The sequence below is a fragment of the Antechinus flavipes genome, chromosome 5, assembly GCF_016432865.1.
Source record: "Antechinus flavipes isolate AdamAnt ecotype Samford, QLD, Australia chromosome 5, AdamAnt_v2, whole genome shotgun sequence".
Lineage (NCBI taxonomy): Eukaryota > Metazoa > Chordata > Mammalia > Dasyuromorphia > Dasyuridae > Antechinus > Antechinus flavipes.
The window spans coordinates 98,421,048-98,444,482 of record NC_067402.1 but is presented as its reverse complement, the minus strand read 5'-3'; the positions used below and the strand labels follow the sequence as shown (position 1 = coordinate 98,444,482).

Genomic DNA, 23,435 nt, shown 5'->3' with positions numbered 1-23,435 from the left:
GTAGTAAGGGAAACACAATAGCTTGACAGTTGTCTTCAGGTAACTGAAGAATTATCAGTTAAAGAAAGATTCTTTATGTTTGTTTAGTTGCAAAGGACAAAAGAAACATAGCAGAAATTATATGGAATAAGATTGTAAGGAAACCTATATTTTTCTATATAAATATTGTTATTCTTATCATCATTATTATTATTTTATGTGAGTACATGGTACATGTCATGCAATGTATATTATACTGTTTGGTTGGATGCATGACATTCTACCTGTCACCCTAGAGAGCATGAAATGCTAGACTGGTCACTATTCAAAGTCTTTCCTCTTCAGTGTGTAATTCTTTATGCAATTCAGTGGTAGACGCCCTCTGTCACTTTTGTATCCTCAGTTTCAATAATCACTGGGACTGAGTCATTAATGGAAATCTATCATATCGGTTGGCACTGCTCATAAATACAATTCTTTTTCAGAATGTAGTAAGTTCAAGCAGTGGTTAGACAACCTGTTTTTATTAAAGAAGAATATCTGTTTCTGGCAAGGTTAGCACTAGATGAACTTTGAGGTCCTTTGCAGCTCTCAGATTCTATGATTGTGTCTGGGCAGGCTACTACATATAATGGGCCCAGGAAATATGACTGATATAGATAACTGACTATGTGCTTTTTCAGGAATATCCCCATCTTCCCTGTTCTGTAATATTCCTTTAACCACTAATAGGAACTAATGCCTTATTTTCAGGTTTGGGGAGGAACTCTCTCAGGACCAACAGCAACTCTTGGATGGAATCACAGAGCTGGATATTAATACTGGTGGACAGCCTTCTCAGCTTCTGGTTCATGGAGCCTTGGCTTTCCCTCTCGGGATAGACTCTTCACTTAACTGCTTCCTGGAAGGTGCCCGCTATGGCCAGAGTTGAGTGGTACTTGCTGCTCATGAGAGCATCCTCTGTGACCCGAAACTGAGCCCTTTCCTATATAATGCTATTAACTGGCTAGCAGGGGGAGAAGCAGGCAGAATTGGTGTTAACCCTAATCTTAAAAAACTGTTTTCCCTGTTGTCTGATAAAACCCTGAACTGCAGCCTAGAATCTCATCTGACCCCTGGCTTGAGTGTTTACTGCTGCTCAGCCTACAGTGACAAAGAGGCAAGGAAGCTGCATGAGTTTGTGGCAGAGGGTGGAGGGCTACTGATTGGGGGTCAAGCCTGGTGGTGGGCCTCTGAGAATCCTGGCAAGCATGCTGTGGCTGATTATCCTGGAAACCACATCCTCAACCCCTTTGGTCTCAGCATCCTAGATTGTAGTGTCCAATGTGGTCGATTTCCTGTCCTTGTGCCTGGTGAAGGGAACTATCACTTCCACTTAGCATTGTCTCAGCTCCAGGATGAAGTGAAAGGAGACAAAGTCTTGGCAGAAAACTGGCATTGTAAGCTAATGAGGGACTGTGGGGTCTTCCTGAAGATTCCTGCAGAAAGAATCCCTGTCTATGCCTCCCTCCACAGATTCTTGAGAAAATTGCTCAAGCAAACTGGCATCCCCCATGTCAGCGAGGATCACCCTGTGCACAGTGATTCCTTTGAAGCTACACTGCTCTGTGTGGCCATTGAGCTTACTCAAAGTGGGAAAAATTGCTTTTCACTGGTCCATAGAGCTAGTAATGGGACTTATCCCTCCCAAGTGTTTTCCTCAGCACCCCCTGTCACCATGGAGATCAATGGTACCAGTCCAGGTAAAGATGGAGGATGAGGGCTAATAGATAGTTGGGGGAAAATGGGTTAAATGAATCCTTTAGGGGATCACAGGACTTTGGTTGCCATGTGCCTTTATAATGATGAGGCTTGAGTTACTGGGAGTACTTGGAGTTAGAGGGTAAACAAATAGGAAGCAGGTTGGAATATCTTAGGTTTAAGGAGAAGATGGCAAATCTCTAGGAGGAGATGTGAAGGCTCCAGAAGAAAATGTGCAACTCTGGAAAGGGGATAGAGGAGCTCTTGAGGGATTTAGAGAGGGATATGAGCACCGTTGGTGAGTCCTTGGTGGGGAGGGGGAGCGGGACTGATTAGTGATGTAGGAGATCTGGGTAAGGTAAGAAGAATGAGGGGGTTACAGTAGAAAAATTCCATCTATTATTATGTCTCTCTTCAGATGTCACTACATGGGTGAGCACTGGACTCTACCTTCCTGAAGGCTTTACTGTAAACATCAGAATGCCACATGCTATGTCTGCTGGCCTACAGGTAATTCCCCTGTACCTGCCTGTTGCCTCTCCTAAACATACTTTTTCCTGGCTATTCCTTGCTCTAAGACTTAACCTTTGTATAGTTTCCATCATCCTATTCTAGTTCTCCTTATCGTTGTGCTGTTGCTTTAAAATTTATTTATATTTATTGACAAGCATTTGTTTTCTATTTCTTCAAACTTGTCCTCTAGTTAAAAAAAAGAAAGAAAGAAAAGAAAAAGAAACCATGGTAATAGAAATGCACAGTCAAGCAAAGCAAGTTCCCACATTGATCACGTTCATAAATGTATATTGAATTCTATCTTGAGCTCATCTGTCAGGAGGTAGGCAATGCATTTTATCTTTGGTCCTTTAGAATCATGGTTTGTAGTGTTATGGGCCAGAACTCTGAACTTGAAACAAGGATTCTTACAAGGTGTTAAGTCAGTGGAATTGATAAAGACAATGGTTATAGTTTTACATGATGCTTAATAGTTCTTTAGTTCAGTACATGTACTTAGTACTTAATATAGTTCCACAAGATTCATACCTATGATAATGGAGTATACAACATCCAACAAAGATTAGATGAGACTCATTCCATCTTCAGTCAGGTTCTTGGTGGCTCTCCTGGGTGACAAAGAAAGCTTGAAGTCAGAGCAAGAGAAGACAGGAGGGGGGGCAGGAGCTCAAGCTCTCAGAGCCAAGGAGAGAGAAATTCATTTCCATCTTCATCAGCCTTGTGGTGGCTAGCCTGTCCTCCTGCATTTTCTCCACTGAAACCGAGTCTCCTCTGATGGCCACGAGAAAGCTAGCTGAGCACCAGGCAAGGAGACAATAAAGACTTTTGGACTTTAACATCTGGTTATTTTTGTGGTGATTACTCTGCTGAAAAGAAGGCTTCCCCAAAGGCCTCCAGAAAATCAAAAAGAACATTACATTGTAGCATAGGTCAGAGTTCTTGCAAAGTTATTTTTAAGATGTTGTTATTATTGTCCAAATTATACTACTTTTGCTAACTTCACCCCATTCATTTTCTATAATTACTCTTAGTTTTCTCTGAAATTATTCATTTTGTCAGTCAGTCAGCAAACATTTATTAAGTGCTTCATATGTGCCAGATACTGTGCTAAATGCTCATCTCTTATAGCTAAGTAATATTCATCAAATTCATAAATCACAATTTGTTCAGTTGTTCCATAGTAAATGGGCACTCCCATTTAGTTTATTTTTTGTTATTGCAAATAATAACTATTGCAAACAATTGCTATAAAATTTTTGTACATATTGGTCCTTTTCTTCTTTCTTTGATTTCTTTAAGGTACAGGTTTCGTATTGATATAGGTAGGTCAAGGGTCTTGCTTTAATTGTGTAATTTATTTTTAAGCATAGTTCAAAATCTCAGAATGGCTGTACCACTACATAGGTCCCCATTATAGTATGTTATTTAGCTTGTTTTCTCACAGACATCTCTCTTTCCCTCAATAATCTATACTGTGATTAAAAAATCCCCTTTCCTCTTGTCCATCATTTCCCTCCTAGGAGTATTTTGTGTCAAAATGATTTAGTCTCTTGACCAGATTCTGTTCAAATGGAGTTTATCTTAAACAGCAAAGGATACAAAGGATATGGTATCTGGTGGGTGTTATCCAATAGGGACAGATATTCAGTAGGATCTATGTTTTATGTTAGTTCCTCTTAATCTCTTTCTGGAATGAATGCCTCTCTCTTCAACATAAAAATATTTCCTTACAACAAATAATCACCAAGTTTTGTCACACTAGATTCCTGTTCCATACAAGACATGTTCTCTAACACGGATATCAAGGAACAGTTTGTGATAAGTTTCATTCCCTAATGTCATCTTTGAAGATTAGAATTATAATCAAAATGTTGTATTTTTCCTTAATTTCATTATAGATTTGTCATGATTTGGTAAATCCTTATTAAGTATATAATTGTTCAGCATGTATGAACCTATGGGAGCATTGTGTTATTACTTCCCAGATGCCCATAAAATCAGAGCCATAGGTTTGCATGAAAGACACTGATACATGATCCAGCAGTCGTGCTTGCCAGTGGTTGCTATCTGTGCTCATGAATTCCCTTTCTCAGGTACAAATCGGCTGCCACTCTGATGATCTCAGTGGGACCAAGAAGCTTTGCCGAGCACCTGTGGTAATTCACCGCTGCCTGGACAGACCAGAGCTGTCAGTCTCCTCTCCCTGGGGGGGCCTCATCTATGTAATTGTGCCTAAGGGCAGTAACCTGGGTCCTGTGCCAGTCACCATCTCTGGAGCTGTGCCTGCTCCATACTTCAAGCAGGGTGAGTGAAGGCTTCATGAAGACTAAAGCCAAGGGTAGCTGGAGAAAGGGTGAAAGGATTATGAATTAGGTTATAAAGGAGGAAAATAATGAGTAGCTTGGATTGGTAAAGACGAAGATGATGTATTGGGGGGATAAAGAAGAGATGATCTATTTTAAACTTCAAGGGCATTAAGGAATTTCTTGTGTCCATGGAGAATTTATGAGAGCATGAGGAGAAATGGTATAGGACTGTCCTTTTGTCTGCACAAATGGAGATAGGATGCAGAACAAAGATGAGAGTAGAAGGAAAAGTCCCTGAATTTAAAATAAAAGGCCTTAAATTCAAATTCTGATTCTGCTACGTTACTATGTTATGTCAAACATTTAACTTTAGCACTCTCAGCACTAACATGAGAGAGTTGTATTAGATCCACAAACTTGTTTTGAAGAATATTTTGCTAATTGTTTCAGCATTTGTTTCTTTTCTTATGCTATGTTTTTTACTTAATGTATTTGAGTAGTCCATGCGTGCTCTCAAAGAGGCCCATGTCACAAAAAAGTTTAAGAAGCCCTTTTGGACCTTTAAAGTCCCTTCTAGCTCCTAACTCTCTGATCCCTTAGTATTACTCTCCATCAAAATAAAATTTTCATTTTCCATAACATAATATCCAGAAGGGGTGGGTTGAGAGGTCCAGTATAACTCATCTCATATATGGGGTCTTTCCTAAAACTGTGATCAGAACAACATTTTAGGTTAGACATTAATGAGCTTTTTCATGGAAAGAAAATGATCTGGTATTGAAAAATGATTAAAGGGTATGTTATATAGGGGTTAACTGAAGGAACTGTAAATATATAGCCTGGAAAAAAGAAGATTTGAAGGGATATGGAGTTTTTCAATATTTTGAAAGACTATTAGATAGAATTTGGACGGCATTTGGTCTGTTTGGGTCCAGGAAACAAAATTATGGCCATGGGGCATAATTTACAGAGACAAATTTTACCTCAGTGTAAGTGAAAAAGACACAACAATTAGATCTGCCTCTATGTGAAATGTATTGATCTGGGAGATAGCAAATTATCAAAAGTGGGAATTCTCCAAAAAAAGAGACTGGATGACCAATTCTCAGGAACAGAGAGAAGGGAATTACTCTCCTCTCCTCTAATTCTTCAGGAATATGCTGAAGATGGTGTCTCATATTCTTTGACAGGTCTATTAACCCCACAATCTCTATCCTTAGGGAAGACATCTCTGGAAGAGTGGAAGAGCTCTATCAGCCACCATCCAGTGCCCTGGGGGAAGCTGGCAACAGACAATATCATCCTTACAGTGCCCTCTGAACATCTTGAAGATATAGAAAACCCAGAGCCATTGCTTCATCTCTGGGATGATATGATGGAAGCTGTAGCCAGACTTGCATCAATAAGTTTCCCTTTCCCTTGACCCAAGAGGATTGTAGCTGATGTACAGATCTCAGTTGGTGGGTGTTCTGGAGGCTGGGATGGGAGATACTTTGTACATGATTAATCTATACAAAGTTCACAAATATTTATTAATCATCTTTTCTATTCAAGGTATTATGTCTGATGTTTGATATTACAAGTAAGCAAAGAATTATGAATTAGAAAATAAGAAAAATCACATTGAAATTTGAAAGTGGACGCAAAAACCAATAATAGCATTTATTTATTCACTCATCTTTTCTTCCCTTGTTTAGTCAGAATTTATTGTGTGTATACAACAAGGGCTTTCACAAAGTACTGCTAAAAAAAATAAATGCCATGATTTCAAAGGAGGAGCTTCAGTATAGAGAGGGTTTAGGAAATGAGCTAGGTAGAAAGTATAGCCAAGTCAACAAGTCAGCATTTATTGAGCACCTATTGTGCACTAGACAATGTTCTAACTGCCAGAGATAAAAAGAAAGTCAGAAGACAATCTCTCCTCCTCATTTCCCTAATGAGGGAAAATAACTTGTAAACAACCGCATACAAAAATGATTGAGTCAGGATAAAGTGGAAATAATTTCAGAGGGAAGCACTGGATTAAGGGAATAATCATTGATTTCAGAGTCCAGGACTGGCACTAAGAACTGCATAAATGGGAAAGAAAAATCATAATTTTTCCCTTTAGGAGAATTCACAATATAACTAAAGTTGTTATAAAAAACTGTTCATCTTCTAAGTTATGGTTGTGATATATTAATATTACATGTTAATATGTAAACACGTATAAAATAATAACTAGTATTTGTATAGTGCCTACTATATTCCAAACACTGTTCTATATGCTTTACAAATTTCATTCATATTTCATTTTATCTTCATAACCGCTCTCAGGAGAAGATGCTTTTATTATCCTCAATTTATAGTTGAGGAAACTAAGTGATTTGCTCCCAATCACATAGCTAGTAAGTGTCTGGGATCAGATTTGAATACAGGTCTCCCTGACTTCCAGGCCCAGCACCTATCCATCATAGTTAACTTCTACAAGAGAAAAAAAAATAACTCAATTCATGGATCATTATGGTAGCCAGTATAAAATTCCCAAAATGACAGAAAGTTTAAGTACATAAAAACAATATAACCCTTATGTGAGCTGGATGAATGGGGTGAAATGGGAAAAGAAGCTTTCTTCCCTGTTTTGGCCAAGCAAAGAGAAGCCATCTATTTTCATATTTATGTGAGCATGTTGGAGATAAGATAACCCAGGGGAGAGATATATTTGAGAGTAACCTAGGGATGGTTGACAGGATCCTCACACTAGAAATCTCTGCCTTCCTCCCCAGGCTGGATGCGTTCAGGATACCCCATCAGGTACAACAAGGAGTCAGCAGAGGAATTACTCAATGAGAAGAAAATAAGATCTAATGGCCTCTGGGTCCCATCCATGAACTAGGCCAAAACTAGCAATGAAGTGTCTGGCAGTTACCCCCACATACAGCTGAGGCTACTGGCAACTTGTGGTCTGTGTATGTACATGAGAGAGTGGTAAGCATCCACCGGAGCCAGGCTCACCCTGAACTGACTCCCTCAAAGAGGGAGACCAGAGTAAAAGAATACCTGAGAAAAGGGACTCCCCTGAAAGAATGGAGTGTTTGGACAGCACTGGAGACTTATTTGCAGGTACTGGAAATTAATTGGGGAAGAAGGGGAAAATATTACTACTATTACTACTACCACCACCATCACCACCACCACCACCACTACTACAATTTCTACTATTTCTATTATCACTTCTCTACCACCACCTCCTCCTCCAGCATTTATATAGTGCTCCAAGGTTTTCAAAGTGCTTTTAAATATATATATGTACATATATATATTTCATTTTATGCTCACAATAAGCCTATAAGGTAAGTGCTATTATAATTCAAATTTTACAGATGAGGAAATTGAGGTTGAAAAATTTTGTGATTAGGCCCATGTACCTATCTCTATGAAATTGTGGAATTTCATCTGAATCTTCATGATGCTGGTTATCCTATTACCATATCTCTATATCTTATTTGTATAGCTGTAAAATAGAAATAAAAACCCCATCCCTAACAATCTTCCACTGAAAGTGAAGGTGAAGGTGAAGATAAATGTGAAAGTCTAGAAAAGTTTCTTTTAAGGGTTTCCGCAAAGAAAACATTCTAATTTATGTAGTGCAGATAAATATTCTCTTGATTAATTACAATTATGAACATCCTATAAAACATTACCATAAAGTATTCTTTATAGATCTAATCACAAAGAATGACTTTTCTTGTACTATTATTATGGTGTTATATGATATATGATATTATGTCACAATTTGGGTAAGAACTAATTTCCACTAGAGCTATTAGGCATTCTTGAAAGCTGACATTTATCTAAAGTGGGTAGTAGAGAATAAGATAGATTGATCACCAAATGAATGTTTGGTGCAGGATGGAGGGATCCTATTCAAATGGGGGGAATGTGGCTAATATTCAAGAAGGAGTCTTTTACTGCAATAAAGTAGAGTCATTGCTACTCACATGCTAGGTTGCCTCTGGAAACTCAGCCCCTTCATTTTGTCCCCTTTTCTCTTTCTCCTCTCTCAGCTACAGGAAGCCTTTGGCTGGGAGCCTTTTACCCAAATCTTCACAAAATATCAGACCTTATCCAGGGTGCCAAACCACAAAGCTGGCAAGATGAACATGTGGATAAAACAGTTCTCTCATCATGTGCAGAAGAATTTGGCTCCTTTCTTCCAGAGCTGGGGCTGGCCTGTAGAGGAAGAGGTGGCTGCTTCCTTGGCCTGCCTCCCTGAGTGGCAAGAGAACCCCATGAAAGCATACCTTCTTATGCAGAATTAAGGGATACCTATCAATCTGTGAGCTTTAGTTTTAGAATCAGGAATCAGTGCTTCTGCATACTAAGAAATCTAGTAACCTTAATTATAATATGATATAGCTGTTGCAAAATAAATGATTTGAATATTACCAAGATACCATGTTATTTTTCTAGCCTCTGAACAGTATATTATCACACTACTGCTATTTGATCCAATGTTCAATTAAAAAAAGGTTTCTTAGCAACTAAAACAATATTATTGTGAAATTTGAGAGAAAACACTAAATTAGCACAAAACCAAATTCCAAGGTCTGAATCAGAATTATCTGTGATCCTTACTCCTTATCTTTAAAAAATTATTTCTTTAATAATTTTCCCAGTTATTTTTTGTTTGTTTTTGCTGAAGCAATTGGGGTTAAGTGACTTGCCCAGAGTCACACAGGTAGGAAGTGTTAAGTGTCTGAGGTCAAATTTGAACTCAGATCTTCCTGACTTCAGGGCTGGTGCTCTAACCACTGCGCCACCTAGCTGCCCCAACCCCAGTTATTTTTAAAACAATTTTTTTATATTTATTTTTGAAAAGTTTTGAATTCCAAATTCTCTCCCGTATCACTAGCTCCAGCCCCCTTAAGAAAACACAAGTGAATCTATGTTAAATTTTTCTACAAAAGTCATGTTGTAAAAGAACATAGATCTCTCATCCTAATGGGGAAAAAAAAACCTCAAGAAAAATAATTTTAAAAGAGAGAGAGAGAGAGAATGCTTCAATCTGTATTCAGATATAATCAATTCTTTCTCTGGGTATTGATAGAATTTTTCATCATAAGTCCTTCAGAGTAGTCATGGATCACTGTACTACTAAGAATAGCTAAGTCATTTATAGATGATCATAGCAGATCATAACAGACCAAATTCTGTTATTACTTTGTATACAGTATATTTTACTTTGCTTGAGCTCCTGGAAGATTTTCCAGGTTTTTTTTGGAGAGCACCCTGCTCATCATTTCCCATAGAATAATGATAGTCCATGACAATCACATACTCCCCAATTGATGGGCATTCCCTTGAGTTCCAATTTTTTACCCTGAAAAGAGAACTGCTACTAATTTTTTTTTAACAGGTAGGTCCTTTTCTTTTTTTTTTAATGCTCTTTATATTCATGCCTAATAGTGATATTGTTAGTTCAAAGGATATGCATGAATTTATAGCCCATTAGGCATAGATCATGTCTTTTGATCATTTATCAACTGGGGCATGGATCTTTTTAGTTTTTATTTTTATAAATTTGACTCAATTACTTCTATGTTTGAGAAGTAAGACCCTACCAAAGAAACTTTTTTACCAACGTTTTTTACAATTACTATTGCTATTCCCCCACTTATTCTATTCTCTCTCTCCTTTCCTCCTCCTCATTTTCAAAAGTGTTTTGCTATTGACCACTCCTTCCCTCAATATGCCTTCTCTTTTATCACCCTGTCCCCTTCCCCTATCTCATTCCCCTCCTATTTTCCTGCAGGTAAATTAGGTTCTATATCCATATTGAGTGTATATGCTATTTCTTTTTTGAGCTAATTCTGATGAGACTAAGGTTCATTCACTCATCCTTTCCTGCCTCTCTTCCACTTCACTGTAAATGGTTTTTTTTTTTTTGCTTCTTTTTTATGGCAGATAATTTATATCATTTCATTTCTCCCTTTTCCTTTCTCCCAATACATTCTTCTCTAACCCCTTAATTTCATCATTTTTAAAAAGTATTATACCTTCATATTCAATTCACATCTATGACCTCTATCTATATATACTCATTCTTACTGCCATAATAATGATAAAGTTCTAATGAGTTACCATGTAGGAATGTAAACAGATAAAACCTTATTAAGTTCCTTATGGTATCATTTTCCTAGTTACCTCCTTATGCTTCTCCTGAATCCTGTATTTAAAAATTAAAATTTTCGTTCAGTTCTGGTCTTTTTATCACAAATGCTTGAAAATCTTCTATTTTGTTGAATACTCATCTTTTCCCTTGAAGGATTATACTGTTTTTCTGGGTAGTTGATTTTAGCTCCAACTTGTTCCAGAATATTATATTCCAAGTCCTCTGGTCCTTTAATGTAGAAGCTAAATCTTGTTTTATCCTGACTGTGGCTCCACCATATTTAAATTGTTTCTGTTTGTTTGCAACATTTTCTCCTTGATCTGAGAATTCCATAATTCTGCTATAATATTCCTAGGAGTTTTTATTTTGGGATCTCTTTGAGGAAGTGATCAGTGAATTCTTTCAATTTCTATTTTACTCTCTGGTCCTAGAATATCTGGACAGTTTCCTTGATAATTTCTTGAAAGATGATGTCCAGGTTCTTTTTTGATCACGACTTAGCTAACTGCCCCTAATTTGCTATCTTCCTATCACTCCCTACAGTTCCATAGAAAGTGCTAATGACCACTGTTTGGAATGTGATGGGATTGATGTGAAGGCCATGTGTTCCCTCTTTGTTATGGCTTTGTTTTCCTCAAAATAACAGTAAATAGAGACAGCTTATAATGTCTCTAATTCTTTTGTCTTATGGTCCCGCTAGTCAGACATGATATTGTGAAGACCTAGTCTGCAAGCTGAGGATGGATGGGCATGGTTATCAGGTGTTTACATTCTGCATTTCCACTGCCCTCTTCATGTTCCTTTTCCTGTTAATCTTCAACAGCCAACTCAATCTTCAGATTTCTTGTTCCTGGTCTATAAAGAGTCTAAAGTCTATACTTCAAAAGAATAAGACTAGAGGAAGCTATTTTTTCATTGTTATAGGAAAACTTTTGGTCATAAAATTTGCTCTACTAGTCATTCCTTAATAAATAAATGATCAAATAGGCAGTTTTCAAATCATAAAATCCAAGATACCAACAACCATGTAAAAATGTTCCAAATTACTAAAAATTATATACATATATATATTACAGAATATCTGAGATTTCAATATGTACACATCAGATTAGCAAAGATTTTAAAAAAGAAAAGGAAAAGGAAAAATGATTAGTTTATTAATGTGCTTCTTTTCTAGGATCTGCAGGAAAAGAAGCACACTAATAATCTATCAGAAGAATTGTCTTTCAATCCAGCCATTCTGAAGAGTAGTAGTTTGGAATTGTACCCAAAAAAGTAATTAAATGTGCATAACTCCTGACTCAGTTCTATAATTACTTGATCTGTACCCCAAAAAGATGAAAGAAAAAGGACCCATTTATACAAAAATATTTATAGTAGTTCTTTTTAATTGTAGCAAAAAACTTGAATTTAAGGGAATGCCCACCTTTTAAGGAATGGCTATTTGATATATAAATGTCATAGAAACTGTGGTGCTATAGGAAATGACAAAATAGACAGTTTCAGAGAAAACTGGAAATCCTTTACAAATTGATGCAGAATGAAGTGAATAGCACTAGAAGCATCATTTATATGATGAACATAAATATTATACAGAAAATTTAACTTTGAAAGACTTTGTAACACTATTCAGTGCCATGACTAAATAAGTATATATAAATAAAATATTTTATCTGCCTTTAAACAAAAAGATGTTGAACTAAAAATGCAGAATGAGACATATATATTTTTGCATATGACAGTAAAGACATTTGTATTTGGCTGATTTTTAAATATTGGGCTTTTCTCTTTCGTTCTCTCCTCTCCTCTTTTCTCCTGTCCTCTCTTCATTAAGAGTGGAAGAAAAGGAGAGAAAATAACTCTTGTTAGTTAAGTTTTTCAAACTGAAAAATAAAAAACCAAATGTCTATGATAAGGGCTAGACTTGAGTGGAACAGGGCTATTTGTCAGTCATCCAATATGATGTATAATTTCTTGATTAGAAAAATTTAAAGAAAAAAATGGAGAGAAGTCTTTCTATCAATGAAGACTGGGAAATTTGCCTGGGCCACTCTGAGAATAAGTGACTACTTGTCCAGCATCACATAGCCAGTATTTTTCAGAGACAAGTCTATAACCCGGGTCTTATTTGCTCTAAGGCCAACTCTCTTTCCTAATCACTAAATCACTAAAATCACTAAAATAGTGATTTTATGGAGCCTCTATATTTGAGGGGAATACTATTGTTGTCAGTCATTTCAATCATGTCTGCCTCTTCTTGACTCAAATTGGGATTTTCTTGGCAAAGATACTGGAATAGTTTGCCATTTCTTTCTCCAGATCATTTTACAGACTTGCCCATAAGTCTCGGAGACTGGATTTGACTGAGGAAGATCCATTTAACTGCCTCTAATGGAATATTTGAGTTTACAAAATTCAAACTATTTGTTTTTTTACAGATAAAGAATCTAAAATTCACAGAGAATTTGTTCAAAATCATACAGGTTGTTATAACAAAACCAGATTTTGAAGCTAAGTCCTTTGCCTACAAGTCCCTCGCTTTTTTCCACTGGACTATAGTTCATCTCTGCTCTTATCAGTATCTTTCCTAAAAACTCATAGTCTGGTCAGGAATCATTACTTTTCTCTTTCTGGACATTCTGCCTCCCAATCAAAAACCAGCTTTATATTTCCTATTTCTCTGTTCTCCAAAGTGCCACTAAACTACTTAGCAAGCAATGTGATTAATCTCCCTCAAGTCTGCTCTCTGATTGGAGCCCACCATGTGTACTGCATCATAAGTATCTGTCCGCATAAAGGAAGGCTGTTGTGTTCTGCTGTCTAGAGCTCCCAAGTTGGGAGGACAATTCACCATTGCTTCCTAGAGCCCCCACACTGAGGTGAATAAAATATACCATCTTAATGGAGAAGTAATGAGGCAAGACTCCTGAGAATGGTGGGAAAAAAGGAGTCCATTTATTCCAAGGACTTTCCCCTTCTTATACCTTCATATCCTGATGTAACAACAACACTGGGGCATGCGCCAAGTATATACAGTGCACATAAACAACTTGCTGTTGTACATAGTTTGCCACCTGGTATCACTCTGCTTCAATCACAACACAGGTTGTCACTACCCCTTGACTTCTCAGGAAGGTCAAGAGCCTTTAGGAGAGATGTGGAGCCAAACAAGACATTATTAGCAGGTTCCCTCTGGGCTGAAGGGTCTTATATGTTACCCAGAGTTTCCCCACTGATTGTGACCCTCTACAGAAGACCACTGGGTTTAGTGGGTTTTAAACAACCATTTACCAGTTGGTATGCTCACTACATGAAAATATCATCTCCCTTAATAAACACTAAATTCTATGAGAGCAGGGATTAAGGTGGATTCATGTTTGTATCTTCCCTAGATCCTTACCTAATGCTCTGCACATTGAAGGCACCTACAAATGTTGAGCTGAAGAACATACTACAGGAAGCTCTTCCTCTATCTGAGGAGAAAGGAAATGATTGCTGCTGCTTTATTTAGCTTCCCTTTCTTGTGATAAGTGAGGATTTAAATCTTGGAATGAAATAGAATGAACATTAGAATTTTCATTTTTCTTCAGAGCTTCTCCCCAGTGCTTTCCTGAGGGCACTCATTACCTCTTTGTTCCTCAGGCTGTAGATCATAGGGTTCAACATAGGGGCCACTACAGTATAGAATAATGCTATCATCTTCTCAAGTTCAACTGTGGAAGTGGTTCGGGGCCACATGTATGTGAAAATAGTAGCCCCAAAGCAAAGGGAGACCACAGTGAGATGGGAGGCACAGGTCCCAAAGGCTTTGCGACGTCCCTGCGTAGAACGGATGCGCAGAATGGCTCTAACAATCTGGGCATAGGAGAACAGGACCAAGGAGCAGGGTAACATGATGACCACAAAACCTGAGAAGGTCACCATGATCTTGTTGAAGGAAATGTCCACACAGGCCAAACGCAGCACTGCTAGTGTCTCACAGACAAAGTGATTGATAACATCCTTGCACAGGGGAAGTCGAAAAGTAATGATTGTCTCCATGAGTGAATTCAGGAAACCAGCAGCCCAACAGACAACAGCCAGAGCCATACATAGCCCTTCATGCATGATGACAGTGTAGTGTAGGGGAAAGCACACTGCCACATAGCGGTCATATGCCATTGCTCCCAATAGAAAGAACTCAGTCCCAGCTAATCCCAAAGAGACATACAACTGAAATACACAGCTATAGAATGGGATGGACTTCCTTGAAGACAGAAAGTGAATGAGCATTTGTGGGACAGTGCTATTCATGTAGCAGATATCTACAATGGAGAGGATGCTGAGGAAGAAATACATGGGGGTGTGGAGTCGGGTGTCCAGTCTAATCAGGTGGATAATAAGGAAGTTTCCCAGCATAGTCACCAAATACATTATAAGGAAGAGAACAAAGAGGTAGATCTGAGTCTTCCGGTCATTAGAAAGTCCTAAGAGGCTGAACTCATTCACCCATGTCTGGTTGCTATGGGCCATGTGAGAGTAATTGGAGATGAGATGGGAGAAGGAGCCTGAAGTGGAAAAGTTTCTGGGCCTAGAAAAAAAGATAATTTCATGATAAGTTATTAACATTTCTATTCAAGGCAGTGGAAGTAGAAGACAAATATTTGAGCATTTTGCTTTAAAAATAACAAATCCTGGGAGTATTGAACTGATTTATAAACTTTATAGCTCTAACCTTATGAGATTGATTATATATCATTAACCTCATTTTACAGAACACAAAACTAAGTTTCAGAGAGATTAAGTGAATTGTCCAAGTTCATGGTATTAACTAACATTCTTTTAGAAAGGGGAAGATGTATTTTCTCTGCACTGGTGCTATAAGTGTTTAAATTTCTGAAATCTTACTGAGATTTATCACAACATACCATTAGGTATGGTTAGGATCTTTTCTGGTAGGATCCCAGCTCCTTCCTATGTGACACTTCTCTGAATATTTCAGAATTCTCAATGAAGTGAAACCTTCTAACCTTGCACATTTTGCTACTTCCTTCCCTCTTTCTCCCAAAATCTGTCCACCTTGGTAGCTTTTCTCCTCTGAGGTACTGAAATTTTAAATGAATATTTTAAAAAAGTAAAAAATTATAAATTATGGAACAATTTTGTTTTTTACATTTGGGAGTGGGTGAAAAAAAAAGTGAAGTAACTTGCCAGGCATGGAAATTAAGATGGGAAGGGCAAAAAAAATATCAGTTCTGTGAATTTTTTTTATTAAAGCTTTTTCTTTTCTTAAGTTTTTTTCTTTTTTAAAACCTTTTTATTTTCAATAAAGCTTTTTATTTTCAAAACATATGCATAATCAACCCACACTTAACACCGCACACCAAGATAATGTCAAAATGGGTTCATTATCTAGGCATAAAGAATGAGATTATAAATAAATTAGAGGAACACAGGATAGTTTACCTCTTAGACCTGTGGAAGAGGAAGGAATTTATGACCAAAGAAGAACTAGAGATCATTACTGATCATAAAATAGAAAATTTTGATTATATCAAACTGAAAAGGTTTTGTACAAACAAAACTAATGCAGACAAGATTAGAAGGGAAGCAATAAACTGGGAAAACATTTTTACAGTCAAAGGTTCTGATAAAGGACTCATTTCGAATATATATAGAAAATTGACTCTCATTTATAAGAAATCAAGCCATTCTCCTGTTGATAAATGGTCAAAGGATATGAACAGACAATTCTCAGATGAAGAAATTGAAACTATTTCTAGCCATATGAAAAGATGCTCCAAGTCATTATTAATCAGAGAAATGCAAATGAAGACAACTCTGAGATACCACTACACACCTGTCAGACTGGCTAGAATGACAGGGAAAGATAATGCAGAATGTTGGAGGGGATGTGGGAAAACAGGGACACTGATACATTGTTGGTGGAAGTGTGAATATATTCAACCATTCTGGAGAGCAATTTGGAACTATGCTCAAAAATGTATCAAACTGTGCAAACCCTTTGATCCAGCAGTGTTACTACTGGGCTTATATCCCAAAGAGATCATAAAGAAGGGAAAGGGATCTGTATGTGCACGAATGTTTGTGGCAGCCCTCTTTGTAGTGGCCAGAAACTGGAAACTGAGTGGATGCCCATCAATTGGAGAATGGCTGAATAAATTGTGGTATATGAATATTATGGAATATTATTGTTTGGTAAGAAATGACCAACAGAATGAGTTCAGAAAGGCTGGAGAGACTTACATGAACTGATGCCTAGTGAAACGAGCAGGGCCAGGAGATCCTTATATACTTTAACAACAATACTATATGATGATCCATTTTGATGGACCTGGCCATCTTCAGCAATGAGATGAATCAAATCAGTTCCAAATGGAGCAATAATGAACTGAACCAGCTACGCCCAGTGAAAAAACTCTGTGAGATGACTAAGAACCATTACATTGAATTCCCAATCCCTATATTTTGGCCTGCTTGCATTTTGGATTTCCTTCACAAGCTAATTGTACAATATTTCAGAGTCCAATTCTTTTTGTACAGCATATTTGGTCATGTATACTCATTGTATATCTAATTTATACTCTAATATATTTAACATCTACTGGTCATCCTGCCATCTAGAAGAGGGGGTGGGGGGAAGGAAGAGAAAAATTGGAACAAAAGGTTTGGCAATTTTCAATGTTGTAAAATTACCCATACATATAACTTGTAAATAAAAAGCTATGAAATAAAAAACAAACAAAAAAATTAAAAATAAAAAAGTTCATAGACCTCAGGGGGGGAAAAAACAAAAACATGCATAGATAATTTTCAACATTCACCTTTGCAAAGTGAAACCTTTTTCAAATGCTTTTCTAATCACTGAACTGAAGATAAGGATAGAGTACCAAAAGCTTCCTCCTTTACTTCCTCCTAAAGATCTGGAGACTTGCATATTCTTCGAAAAAGGGTCAGAATCAATCAATTAATAATCCTCAACAGTTTTTAAGTGCCTATTATGTATTAGGCACTGTGCTAAGGGCTGGGGATACAAAAAGAGGCAAAAGACAGTCCCTGCCGGCAAGCAATTTATAATCTAAGGGGGAAAATAATATGCAAAAAAAAAATACACAAATAAGCTAAATTCACATTAAACAGAAAATAATTAACAGAAGGAAGGACTTTTAATGACCAGAAGAGTCAGATCTACCTCTTTGTTCTCTTCCTCATGATGTACTTGGGGAATGCTGGGAAACTTCTTTATTATCCACCTGATCAGACTGGACACCAGACTCCACACCTCCATGTACTTCTTCCTCAGCATCCTCTCCATTGTAGATATCTGCTACATGCTAATGTCATTGGAGAAGTACTCTGCCCACTTTCCTTTTCAACCTCCACTGATAATAGTTTTCCAGATGAATAGAAGCAGAGAGTGGTAAGAGAAGAGCAAGATGGTGCTAGCTTGTGCAAAACTAAGAATGCAAAATGGAAGATTTCTAATCTAAATCAGGTGGAAGTAGGCAGTTACCAAAGATAATTTTTAAAGGTGAATGATAGAATTCAATTTTTTCATACTCTAAGGAAGATAATTTGAGATCTTCTATGAAGGATGGGAGGGGAGGAGAATCAACACTGGGAAAATTGTAAGGTAGTTAGTTTTCTATATTCAGTCCTGCATTGATCCAATTGGATGGTAAATTAGAATTTGTGACAATGGGAATAGAGAAAAGGAGAAAGAGATGGAATTAGTCTATCTGGCAACCAATTGGATATGAAGCAAAGAAGAAAAAACTATATTCTTGGGAGTAGGAAGGCTATGAGTAAAGGGGCAGTAATTACAGTATTGTCCTGAAGCCGTGGTAGAAGAGGTAGACTTCTACTGCTACCTGGTTAAACTCAAACTTTTTTTCGGATTGAATAGACAAGCCACACACCTATCAATTTAATTAGTTTATTAAGTATTCTCCATGTGATAGTACTGTCCTAGATGCTAAGTATATAAATGTGAAAAACAATGTAATTCCTGATTGTAAGCAGCTTATAATCCATTGGAAGTATAAGGTATTGGAAGAAACATAGGTGATAAATGGAGATAAATAAGGGCAAAAGAGATGGGAATAAAGTTATATAAGGAAAGTGAGAAAGTTTATATTATTTATAAACTCACTTTGAATTTAGAGGATCAAGGAATGTTTCTATTGTACTTTCTATTGTACTTCATCATTTGTTGGATGGGATATCAATTCCTTTAAAGTCCCAGAAACCTTGCCCTTCAAAATATCAAATACTTTTTTTTGGCTTTTAAAACTTTTTACAACCTTGTATCTTCCTATCTTTCCAGTCTTCTCATACTTAAGTGTCTTGCACAACATTCTTACTATTACCAATGCATTTTTGCTCTCTCTTTATAGTAGTTATAATTAATAACAAAAAAGTATCACTCCTGTCTAATTAAACCAGTAAGTTTTTTTCAAAGAAAGATACAGGGATCTTTTATTGACAGACTTAGATAAGAGGATCATAGATTGAAAGTTAAATGGATTTTGGATGCTATCTAATCCAACCTTTTCCTCTTGCTTATGAGGAAACTAAGATCCAGAGATATTAACTGATTTCCCCAAGTCCACACAAGTTCTAATTTTTTTATTGTTTGGTCATGTCTGATTCTCCACGACACCTTTTTAGAGTTTTCTTTGAAAAGATAATAGAGTGGTTTGCCATTCCCTTTTCCAGGTATTTCACAGATAAGGGAATTGAGGCACAGGGGGTTAAGTCTTGTCCAAAGTCATACAGCTATTAACTATTTGAGACCACAGTTGAACAATTGAAGCTTATAAATAAGAGAACCCAATTTTATAAGCAATACTTATAAGTACTTATAAATAAAAGAACACAAATTCATGACTGCATTTACTCATTGAAGCAGTTTTGTTTCTTCTCTATGGTTTGTTCGTAGTCTTTACTTTTAGGGCTATGCTTCCCAGAAATGATTCCAGGGCCACCAATTAGCTCTAAGATCTATGCACATCCAGTATATAGAGAAAAGGAGTTAGGAGTAGCTATGAAGAGAGGATTGCTTTTAATTAATTAATTTCTCCTAACTAGGTTGAAATTTGAGAGCCACCACTGGATACTATTCATTTGCCTCATTCAGTCCTTTATTCAGTGAGCAGAATTAACTATCTGTACCTATTTCAATACTTGTGAATAGAAACAAGAGTGTAAAGAAACATGATAGTGTAAGGAGACAAATCTCAAATTGGTAATGGGACTTAGAGAGTAACACCATCAATGAGAACTATCACAAAGCAGAATGGGCTGCCTCATTCCTGCTGAAGACTTACAAGTAAAGACTAGTTGAGCACTTGTGGTTTTGTATAGAAAGGACTTTAATTGTAGTTAGAAAAATCAATTGATCAGTCGAGCCAAGAAAACTATTTATAAGTGCAACATTGTAAAAATGAACATTAAAAAAAGTTAAGAATTCTCATGTAGTGATCAACCTGATCCAAAAGGACTGATGAAGAACACAGCTCAAATTCTAACAGAATTGATAGATTTGGGACTCGGAATGAATTAGTCAATATGACATATTGACATGGTCAATATGAAAAATTTGCTTTGATTGAATACATTTATTTGTTACAAGTTTGTTTTTTCTTTTATGAGAAGGAAGAGGAAATAAATTCTTGTTAACGGAAAAAAATAATAAAAGCTAATCTGGGGTTTGGACAGAGAGTGGATTAGATTAGATGGCCTTCAAGGTCTCTTCTAATTCTGAGACTCTGAGACTGAAATAAGCATTATGATCTTTTGTTTTTAAAAAGTATGAATGTGCTTCCCAAGGCAAAGAATTATTTGCCATTTTCTCTACTTCAGGAAAAAAAAAAGGAAATCTATTGCTTTCTCAGGAATATCATCAATCACAGTGATAATAGGGCTCATAAATTTAAAGTTGAAAGAGAATTTAGAAGTCATTTAATCTGCCATCAATATATGGCTTCTGAGGTAGCTGCTGTCTTTCTATCCATGATTCTATGACTCATAAGTGGTGGAACTTGCTCAAGGTCACAAAGTAGGATCATTGCTGCAGTGAGTACTAAAGGTAATAGGGATGTCTTTGTTCCCTCAATGTAAAGAATGCCAGAGATTTTTCAGGACCAGAAACAGGTGAGAAAATATATCTCTGAGAATACCTCTGACAACTCCAATTTTAGGAAAAAAGGCAGGACTCAAAAGCATACTTTCTGTCTCAGATTTATAGTACAGGAATGGATGGTTTCTGACATTGAGCCATGACCCCAGTTGAGAGTCTTCTGAGAGGGCAGACCCCACCCTGACTACTTCTCCATGGTTTTCTCTCATACTTAGTCAGATTAGACTTTAGTAGTACTACATGACCTTTAATCTCTTAGACTTGGTTGCTATAAGCACCTCTTACCTTTCTAGCTACCAGGACTCAAACATCATTTTTGCCTAGGGTTTAAGAACACAAGAGGACTGAAGGTATTACAGAAAACCTGATTTTACAATAGGCAGTAATAAGCACTGAGGATCACAACCATGCAATGAGTCTATGAAACAACTCACCTCTAGAGCAGGAGGCAAGCCTTTGATTTGGAATGAAAGGCACAGTTTGAAATTAGAATAAGCAACTTTCCTTTGACCTCAGGGATAAAATCTCAAGTGCCCAATTATTTTTTGCTTGTTAAGTTCCTGTTATTTCTCCTCCTTGTCTACATGGTCACTTTTTCTCATACAAATATCTCATCTTCATTTTAACTCAGAATTTGGAATTGGCTTTCCTCATCCCAGTAATACTTTAAGAGTATCTCCCATTTCAGTTCCTCAAGAGGATTCCCTTGATTCCTCAATAAATATTTTCACCTGTTCAGCAAAAGCATGTAAGCACAATTCAATTTGAATAAACTTTTATTAATCACTTAACACATACAGAGCCTATATATTATCAAAAATACAAAGTTTAGAAAAAATCAGAGGTCTTTCCCCTTCTTTCCTTCCTTGCTTTATTTTTCCTCTCAGTTCTCCTTCCCTTCCCTTCCCTTCCCTTTCCTTTTTCATTTTCTTTTTTCCTTTTTCCATTTTCCTTTCCTTTTTCCTTTCTTTTCCTTTGTTTGTTTGGGGGGGCTTCCTTCATTAGCATCTCACTCCTAGAAATATTTGTTCATAAAAGAAGTAGTAAAGTGTGGTAGAGGATCAGCAATCTGAAGTCAAGAAGCTGAGATCTAGCTTTGCCCTTACCATGATTCTTCTCCTAAGGGCAACTTTCACATGTTTTGGCAGAATATATGTTTTCTTTCTTCTACTCAGGATAAGTGCTAGTGGAGGGTAAGAAGTGATAATGCAGAGGTTCATTCTAAGTTAGTGCTATGAGAGAATCAGGCAGATGGTAACATAAGTAGACCTTGAAACAAGCTTGTAAGGTTTCTTGTGTACTAGTCATGGGTCATTTGTGGGCTGAGCTGGGTATGGGATGAGGAATAGGAGTACTGCATAGTTCATTTTTTAATGTTCTTCCAGAAGTTTTTACTTTGAGTAATGTTTTTTTTCCCTCTTTAATCATTCCTATATCCTTTTTTTTTTTGAAGTCAATAATTTGATAATAAGATGTCATTGACATCTTGTTGAACACATGATCTGTCCATTATGTGAATAAGAAAGGTCCAGTGGGACTGAAAAAAGGTAGAAATTGTGACGATTTTTAAAAAATAATAAAAGAAAATGTAGAGAATGGGGAGGGGGAGGAATTATAAGCCAATAGACTTGACTTTGATTATTAGGAAAATTCAAAAAGCCTTCATTTAAGAGATAACTAATGAACTTTTAGAAAAAGTGCTGATTACAAAAACTGGCACAACTTCATCAAGAAGAGGTTGTGTCTCATTAATATAATTATTTTAATAAAGTTAATAAATTAATCAGAAGGATTCTAAACATATTTATCAAGTTCTTAAAGGAAGCACAATTTTTTCCCCTTGGGGGCTTTTGTGAATAATTTGTTCATCTTGGAGATGCTAAAAGTTTAAGAATAAGAGAATCTGGAGAGCTGGGAATAGTTATTAATTAGATTATTGATGAATGATGAAATATATCTATATATATATAAATAATGTTCTCCCTATATATAGTATATGTATACAAATACTATGCATTAATATGCATTAATTGATTTGAACTAATTTTTATTTAGTCATTATTTATTTATTTTTAAATTTATTTTATTTGGAAAAAAGAAAAACAGAAAAGGAATATAAAACAAAAACAAAGCAAAACAAAAGAGAACATTGAGATGTGCCCAGGAGAACATCAGAGAGGATTCAAAATATATAACAACAAATTACCATATCAAGAAAAAATATACCTATATTAGTAGAAGAAGTTATATTCATGAATGTCCATTTTTTCTTTACTTCCTTGTAAATTTTTCTTTGGTTCTCTGCTGTACCCCTTATTTATTTTATTCCCCCCCCTTTCATCCCCTCATCCCCAAGTAAGCTACAGTTAAACATAAAGATATATTTATGTGTACATATGTAAATATCCATATTCGTGCACACACACACACACACACACACACACACATTTTTCCTATCCCTGCTGATTCTTTAATTACATTCTACTCCATATCTTGCCTCACTATTACTTACCCTTTCTCCACCCAAGAATCCCTCCTTTGACTTCTTCCCTCAATCTTTGCTTTTCCATCTACCAATTCCTCACCTCTTATTTCTTTATAG

General features: G+C 36.5%; 2 protein-coding genes across 2 annotated transcripts in view; one reads left to right on the top strand and one right to left on the bottom strand.

Moving 5' to 3' along the window:
- LOC127538568 (TRPM8 channel-associated factor 2-like) overlaps window positions 1-8,910 on the top strand; it is a 32,124-nt gene extending 23,214 nt beyond the window's left edge. Inside the window, 7 exon segments of the mRNA XM_051962376.1 lie at window positions 733-1,721; window positions 2,138-2,229; window positions 4,326-4,536; window positions 5,759-5,998; window positions 7,304-7,393; window positions 7,396-7,640; window positions 8,585-8,910. Coding sequence (XP_051818336.1) covers window positions 733-1,721; window positions 2,138-2,229; window positions 4,326-4,536; window positions 5,759-5,998; window positions 7,304-7,393; window positions 7,396-7,640; window positions 8,585-8,839 — 2,122 coding nt within the window. The 3' untranslated portion in view covers window positions 8,840-8,910.
- Window positions 8,911-14,268: 5,358 nt separating this feature from the next.
- On the bottom strand, window positions 14,269-15,204 carry LOC127538241 (olfactory receptor-like protein OLF3). The gene has a single exon (XM_051961897.1). The coding sequence runs from the start codon at window positions 15,202-15,204 to the stop codon at window positions 14,269-14,271; it is 936 nt and encodes a 311-aa protein (XP_051817857.1).
- Window positions 15,205-23,435: the final 8,231 nt, after the last annotated feature.

Bases quoted from the DNA above. Each gene is read 5' to 3' on its own strand.
- LOC127538241 (XM_051961897.1), bottom strand. From the start codon at position 15,204: ATGGCCCATAGCAACCAGACATGGGTGAATGAGTTCAGCCTCTTAGGA.